The sequence below is a fragment of the Triticum dicoccoides genome, chromosome 7B (assembly GCF_002162155.2).
Source record: "Triticum dicoccoides isolate Atlit2015 ecotype Zavitan chromosome 7B, WEW_v2.0, whole genome shotgun sequence".
Classification (NCBI taxonomy): domain Eukaryota; kingdom Viridiplantae; phylum Streptophyta; class Magnoliopsida; order Poales; family Poaceae; genus Triticum; species Triticum dicoccoides.
The window spans coordinates 645520392-645528139 of NC_041393.1; the positions used below are offsets into that span (position 1 = coordinate 645520392).

The 7748-nt window shown below is 51.7% G+C and overlaps 1 protein-coding gene across 1 annotated transcript; it reads right to left on the reverse strand.

The window, feature by feature from the left end:
• Window positions 1-3052: 3052 nt before the first annotated feature.
• Window positions 3053-5722, reverse strand: LOC119341236 (probable polyamine transporter At3g13620). The gene is made up of 2 exons (XM_037613109.1): window positions 4429-5722; window positions 3053-3732 (listed from the first exon to the last, which is right to left on the reverse strand). The coding sequence occupies exons 1-2, from the start codon at window positions 5297-5299 to the stop codon at window positions 3149-3151; spliced, it is 1455 nt and encodes a 484-aa protein (XP_037469006.1). The 5' UTR covers window positions 5300-5722; the 3' UTR covers window positions 3053-3148.
• Between the last annotated feature and the right edge of the window lie 2026 nt (window positions 5723-7748).

The window sequence follows — 7748 nt, forward strand, 5'->3', positions numbered from 1 at the left end:
CCAGGCCGTAATAGAACATGAGCCCCCGGACAAAGGGATGGAGTGGGAAGCCCAGTCCGCGGAGGAAATGGAGAAGAAATACTACCCTCTCATGGGGCCTGGGGGTGGGGATGAGCTCTCCCTTGTTAGGGGGCCGGTGCGCGATGTTGCTGGACAAGTATCCGGCGCTGCGCAGCTTCTGGATCTGCCCCTCCGTGACAGAGGAGGCCATCCACTTGCCTCCCGCTCCGGACATAGTTGGAGAAGGTTGAGGTGAGGAGTGCGGACTTGGGCGCCGGAGCTCGAGTTCGCAGAGATGAATAAGCCAAGGAGGAAGAAGGCGCAGGTAAAAGGGTTGGATCTTTATCCCCTTATATGGATGGACAAAAACATGTGTCCCCACCGGCCTGGTAAAACTCGCTTATCTCCCAAGCGCCGCAATCAATGGCGCGGTTGGGTTACCCACGTCCGTATTTATGGGAATCCCGGAATAAGGGGAACACGATCTCTGCTTCGACAAGACGTGCCAAGGAAACCGCTTCGCTAAACGCGCTGAGGTGGTACAATAAAAACGATTTGAGTAAAGGCTTGGTGGTGGTGTGACGTCATGCCACGAAATACGTCAGCAGATTGAACTTGTGTGAATATTATTCTCTCTACGGTGGTATGTGGAAATTATTTTGCAGGGTCGGACACTATCCTGGTGTTCACAATCTTCTATGAATTATTCGGAGGGAGAACCCGCCTTGCAATGCCGAAGACAACATGCGCGCCGGACTCGTCGTCATTGAAGCCTGGTTCAGGGGCTACTGAGGGAGTTTCGGACTAGGGGGTGTCCGGATAGCCGAACTATCATCATCGGCCGGACTCCAAGACTATGAAGATACAAGATTGAAGACTTCGTCCCATGTCCGGATGGGACTTTCCTTGGCGTGGAAGGCAAGCTTGGCGATACGGATATGTAGATCTCCTACCATTGTAACCGACTCTGTGTAACCCTAGCCCTCTCCAGTGTCTATATAAACCGGATGGCTTTAGTCCGTAGGACGAACAACAATCATACCATAGGCTAGCTTCTAGGGTTTAGCCTCCTTGATCTTGTGGTAGATCTACTCTTGTAACACACATCATCAATATTAATCAAGCAGGACGTAGGGTTTTACCTCCATCAAGAGGGCCCGAACCTGGGTAAAACATCGTGTCCCTTGTCTCCTGTTACCATCCGCCTAGACATACAGTTCGGGACCCCCTACCCGAGATCCGCCAGTTTTGACACCGACAACCGTCTTCGGAGAAGAGGGTGTACAAGGGGAGGTCCGATCTTCACGGCTTAGGATCGATAAAGGATGGGGATAACTAGCTGCAAGCAGCCAGAAAATGGAAAATAAGAGATTATGACCCGACGAGGAGGATGCTCACCGAAGCTTGCAATCGAAACATTCGCCGATCCACAATCCGCAAAACTACCCCACACAACCACACTCAAGTCATGGAGCACAGGATAGGTGCGATTCGCAAGGGAAGCCACGAACTCTAACCCACACAACATGATCTAGTCATGGAGCACGAATTAGGAGCAATTTCTCAAGGAACAACAAGAATATAACAATAGCAAGAGCTCTCCAATCTCAGGAGGAGTCTATGTCTTTGGTCTTTGACAGAAATGGCAAAGGTCCCCAATGAAGGGAAGAGTTAGCCTATTTATAATCGTGACAACCCCCCTCGATAGGTGTGAAAGAGAACCAGCTTTGGTTTGACTAAATGGCTTAGAGACTTAATGAGATGGCTTCTGGAAAACTCTCGTTGGAGGTGTTTGGTAGTTCCCCGACCAAACATTGTTCACTGGAGTCGAACAATGTTTCCTTCGGCAGCAAACTCGAGTTCTGGAAACCTTTCGCAAGTTGGGATATCCAAACTCGTGCAAAACATTGTTACGTCAGAATCTGAACAATGTTTCTTCGGCAGACAACTCATTTCTTCATGAATTCCTAACTTTGTTTCTTTGCCATAAAACTTTGTTTTGCACAGATTGAAATGTATTTGGCCTTCTTCGATATCGCACCTGAGTTCAACCAACAACAAAGGAGGTGAGGGCACAACCATGTTTTCAAGGTCAAATGATAGACTTAAGTTAGCATTCATCTGATCATGTATTTGCATTGCGTGACTTCTTGTGATTGGATCGTTGATGATTGGTGGTGTGGTGCCCATGGTTGGGATGTCCTCATCACTCCCCCCCTACATTTGTCTCCGGTTTACGGAAGAAAGTACGCCTGCAGCGTCACGGAACGATACATGACTGCGTTGGATGGCTTCCGCGATCCGAACAGCGCGGTCCAGCCAGATGCGGGAGGGTTGAGGGTCGTCATTGGAGATACCCATTCTATATGTTTCACCAAGCCATGATCTAACTGGCTGTCATAGAAGATTTATGAATTGTAAAGTTTTTTTTTGTATCATAATGTATGGAGCATGTGTATAAGGAAGCTACCATCGACTGTCATCCGGTAACATACAGTCCAAATAGGCAAATAGAGCATAACCAAGCAATGCTTCTCTCCTACCAAACAAAAACTCCTAGAAAAACATAACCAGCAAAAGGAGAGGGCTCGACTCAACAACCTAGCAGCCCAAGAAATGAACAACCCATCGGATATTAGTCAGCAAACAAAGATCCACCAAGAAAAGAGAAAAGCAATGATATGTACAAAATAAAAAGCCATAAAAGCGGCGCATCAAAGCATATTCTTTTTTTTGAGCATCAGTACAGACACAAACGCTTATATACACGCGCATACACTCACCCCTATGAACCCACACACGCACACCCTACCCCTATGAGCACCTCCGAGAGACTGAGCCGGCATATCATCTTGAGATTTACGAAGCAACCGTAGGCACCTCGTCGTCGACGGGAACGTCTCCTCCTACTGAAAGCGCACCGCCGGAAATCCTGAAATAAATCCAGGAATAATGCGAGCACCAGGATTTGAACCCTAGTGGGTTGGGGATACCACTCTTCACCTAACCATCTCAACCACATGTACGCTATTTCGCTGCTCTGCGCATGAAAGAAAAGAGTGAAACGGTCGGCTTGCAACTTACTACATGTCATGATTGCACCCATCAAATCAGTGTTCTTTGTGTGATACAAAGAGAATCACAACCCTCAAACAACGACATTCCCTCTCTCCTGGTGACGCTCATACATCAAACCCTCGCCATCGACGGTGCCAAACTTGAGGAATCCTCTTGCCTTACAGAACTTCATGAGGTAATACACCCCGAGGCCTGCTGCAGTGAACATAGCGCTAATGGCATACACCTTCCAGCCAGCGATGGCCATGACGAAGACAAGGAACCCCGAGGGGACGAGGCAGAGGACAACGATGCCTGGAAGTCGCATCGGTACACGGTAGGGTCGCGACATCTCGGGCCGCTTGATCCGAAGCCAGACGAAGGTGGCAAACTCGAGGAGCATGCCGAGGCTATAGAGGAAGTTGGCAGCGGCCACGATGTTGTTGAAGCTGAAGAAGGACATGCCGAGGGTGATGAGGCTGGTGACCACGATGCTGACCCAAGGAGTGTTGAAAATTGGAGCGCGCAGCGCGAACACACGAGGTAGGAGGCCTAGGTCCGCCATTCCAAGAAGCTGGAATGCCGCACTGCTTAGCGTCGCCGAGTAGAGGCCGATGGAGGAGAGCACCGCGCCCACCTCGATCCAGTACTTGAGCCAGTCGCCCGCGATCGTGCCTGCATTGCAGTGACATTAGTCATGTCACATATGGTTTGTGGCCAAATGGCACTCTTGCCTTCCGTGAAGACAATCTTTGTATAGCAAAAAAAAAAAGGGTTAATTTTGTCTTGCATCTTTGGTACTGTCACACTTCATACTCCGTCCATCTGAAAATACTTGTCATCAAAATGAATAAAAATGGATGTATCTAAAACTAAAATAAGTCTAGATACATCTCCTTTTGTTCATTTTGATAACAAGTATTTCCGGATGGAGGGAGTACATGCCATAGGCCGAATGGTACTGAACATGCTACCAGAACACTTGCAATGTCTATAATTTCAGTTTAAGAACATAAAAATAACTTGGCTGAACATAAACTTGCAGTTGCTCTTACGGTCGTGGACTCGTGGTGAATGCAGAGTATGTGTGCACAACATGCAATAATATCCTACGATTCTTTATGCCAAAAGGGAACGAATCATTTGCAATCCCAACAGCACTAAAGAACTGTTACCAAATCCATCCATCTGGTGTACTACTAATGATCATGGAAATACGCATTAATATGGAGAGAACAATGATCAATATCTGTAGTGGATCGACAGAAATGTAACGGCTGGCAACGTGATATCGCAACTTGCAAGCAACAAGGTTGTAAAGCAATGCGTTTGCGTTGATTTAATAATCAAAGTAATGAGTGAATTGATTACCTGCGGCGTCGGCGAAGAAGCCGTTCCCCCATTGCTCCGGCGGCGCGTCGACGGCGCCGGTGGCCGCCATGAGCGGCAGCAGGTACCCGAGGGACGTCATGGCCACGGACGACATGAGCGCCGTCGGGAACGTCCTGCCGGGGTCCTCCACCTCGCCGGCCATCGTGCTGACGCTGTCCCAGTAGTTGAGGTTCCAGAAGAGGGTGTTGAAGAAGAGCTTCCAGTCCTTCTCGCCGGCGGTGGCCGCCCACCTGTGCGGCCGGATCTTGGGCAGCGCGATGCCGGACATGAGCACGAACGGCGACAGGGAGGCGACCCCCAGCGCGACGGCGGACCACCCCACGACGCTGAGGCCGGTGTAGTTGAGCACGGAGAGCGCGACGTTGAAGGTGACGATGGTGGCCACCCGGGCGCCGCCGTCGGCCACGGCGGGGACGACGCGGGCGAGGTAGTCGGCGCAGAGCGCAGGGAAGGCGGCGCCGTTGATGGCCCCGGAGACGTACTTCCAGGTGCCCATGAGGGAGCCCGAGACGGGGCCGAAGGCGCGGTCGGCCCAGACAACGAAGCCGCCGTTCCCGGGCATCGCGGTGGAGAGCTCGGCGGTGACGAGCGACTCCGGGATGGCCCAGATGAAGGGGACGATCAAGAAGCCGAGCAGCGCGAAGAGGGGCCCCGCCGACTGCACGGCCGGCTCGGCGCCGTAGGGCCCGCCGGCGACCTCGAAGAAGATGAGGAAGATGAGCGGGACCAGGGACAGCTTGTTCTTGCCGCCCTTCTTGCCATGGCCGGCCCCTGCTGCCGCTCCGCCGCCGTCATCGGCCGGCGCCGCCACCGCCTTGTCGCCGTCGAGGTTCTTGATTTCCCCTGTCATCCCCGGAGCAGGAGCAGGGGCCGGAAAGGGAATAGGAATCTGTAACCACCCCTGGATTCGTGCTCCGCGGAGTCTGGGGAGGGGGTTGGTCTCGGCCTCGCGCAGCCATTGGGGACCGAGTTTATATGACAGCGATCCTCTCTGCGCATAACTGCTTTAGCAGGGCTGCGCGGTTGGTGCAGCGACAAGGCACTTGGACTGATCACGCGCACGACCGACGAACACCGGAACGAGATCCACGGATTCCATGGAATTTCTGTATGCGATTTGGAGACGGGCAGCACAACGAATTCTATGCGTGATGTGATGTGATGTGGTCCGATACTCTGCTCTGCGCTTGCCCACTTGGCTCCGAATGAGTCCAAGTTGCGGAACTGATTCAGGTGCGCGCATATTGGGCCCCAGTCTCTCCTCTCCTGCCGACCGCGCATCTTGGAGCATGTGGAAATTCAGTTCCGAATCCCGGTGACCACACGCTTTGGCTAGCTTCAAAGAGGCTCATGACATCTCCGTGTAGCAGAAACGTTCTCAACTAGTAGGATTTTGTAGCGTGTCACTCGTTAAGCATGGCAAAGAGTCTGATAGCTGGTGCCTTGCTAAAATACCAGAAACAAACAAATTATTGTTGGAATTTCCATTACAGTGGGATTTTTTCAGGCTCCAGATTCCTCTTTGCTGACTTTGACTGAAGAGTCGGATCGAACCCCTAAAACGAGATTATGTTAAAAGATATGCTACGTATGTATGGTTCCCGGTGTTTTTCTCAAGATGATCCAAGATGATCGGATATGGCAAATCTTATATGCAATGTGGTATTGATGCTATGGCACTTGCTTACAAGCTTCTTTGCTCTCTTTCTTTTTGCTTAAAAGCTTCATTTCTTTTTTTTGTATGGCCACTTTTGCACAATGCACAAACCAAGATAGCAATTGTGTATATGCGGGGACAAATTTGTGACACAAGATATGATACCAATATATGCACCACGATGATATGGTATGTATGCTATGGGAAGTATGATCACTAATGTGCACAAGTAACCTGGCTCTGAGCTCCTTCGAAATGGAGCTCTATTATTGATCGAGGCTGGAGGGGCGTGTGGACCTGTTGACGCTTAGAGCAACTCTAGCAGATCCCGCATCCCGCCCCGGCCCGCAAAATAACCGCCAAATTGCGGATCGGGCCAGAAAATCCGCATGATCAGACCCCGCATTCCGCCCCGGCCCACAATTTTTTTGCGGGACGCGGCAAATATTCTCCCCCAACCTCTATCTTCACGGGATGGGATGCCGACCCGAACTGAGCCCCTATCCGGCGCGAGATTTGGTGGGAGGGACATTTTCGCGCGCCCTTTCCCGCTCCCCGCACCCTCCTCCACCATTGCCCCCTCCGCAAGCTCCGATTCCTCCTCCCCGGCCGTTCCTCGCCGCCATGGACGACCCCATCCTGTCCCCCATCACCGTCGAGGTCGCGCATGCTCCTTCCCCTCGGGTGGATCTCGTCGCCGGCCATGTTGCCCCCGCCCCCGTCGCCCAAGCACACGCCGCGCCGGCCCGCAAGCGGCAGGGCAACGTGGTCATGCAGGGCGGGAATCCGGCTGCCCCCGCCGCGACGGAGAATGCCGGCAAGACCGCGTGCGTTAAGCGGAGGAAGGTTCCGGCTAAAAGGAAGCCACCTTCTTGAACCTCTCACTCCACACCCTCCCCGCGCAAGGAGGTGCTCCGGCGATGCCGTTCAACGGTGTCACTCCCCCCGCGAGCGAGGTGTCCGACGAAATGACCGCAAGGTATGCCTCTTCGGTCTTGGCGATTCCCTTTCATTTTTTGCCATTAGTGTCGATAGCTCGTGACTTGTTATCGTTCGCTATAGCGGTGGTTCGAACAATGCAACAACCGAGTTCGTGAACTTGTTGGACACGAACGCGGTTGACATTGATCAAGCCCCTTCCAAACCATTCGACTACAATGAAACAGACGGCGGCGTGGATGATCATGGTTGTGCGGACGAATTGGAGGAGATCGAAGCGGAAGCGTTTGAGGAATCGCAAGTAAAGAGTGGGAAAAGCCAAAGAACGAAGAACTACGTGATCTTGGAAGATCAAGCTTTGATCCAAGCATGGAGTGCTGTGTCTCTTGATCCATGCACGTGTGTTTCTCAAACCGCCAAGAGATACTAGCAAAGGATCGAAGATCAATACTTCCGCATATGAAAAAGTATCCCAATAGGACTCCACGCACATTTCGGTCGCTTCAAGGGCGTTGGGAGAATATCAAGCCTATGTGCAGCCGTTGGGCAGCTTGCTTGGAGCAAGGACGCAATGCACCTCCAAGTGGTACCATGGAGTCCGATTATGTGAGTATGTTTTTCCTTTGTTCAAGTTGTGCTTCATCATAATGTGTCATGGGAAATGATTGCATCACTTTGTTCACATTTTGTAGGACAAGATTGC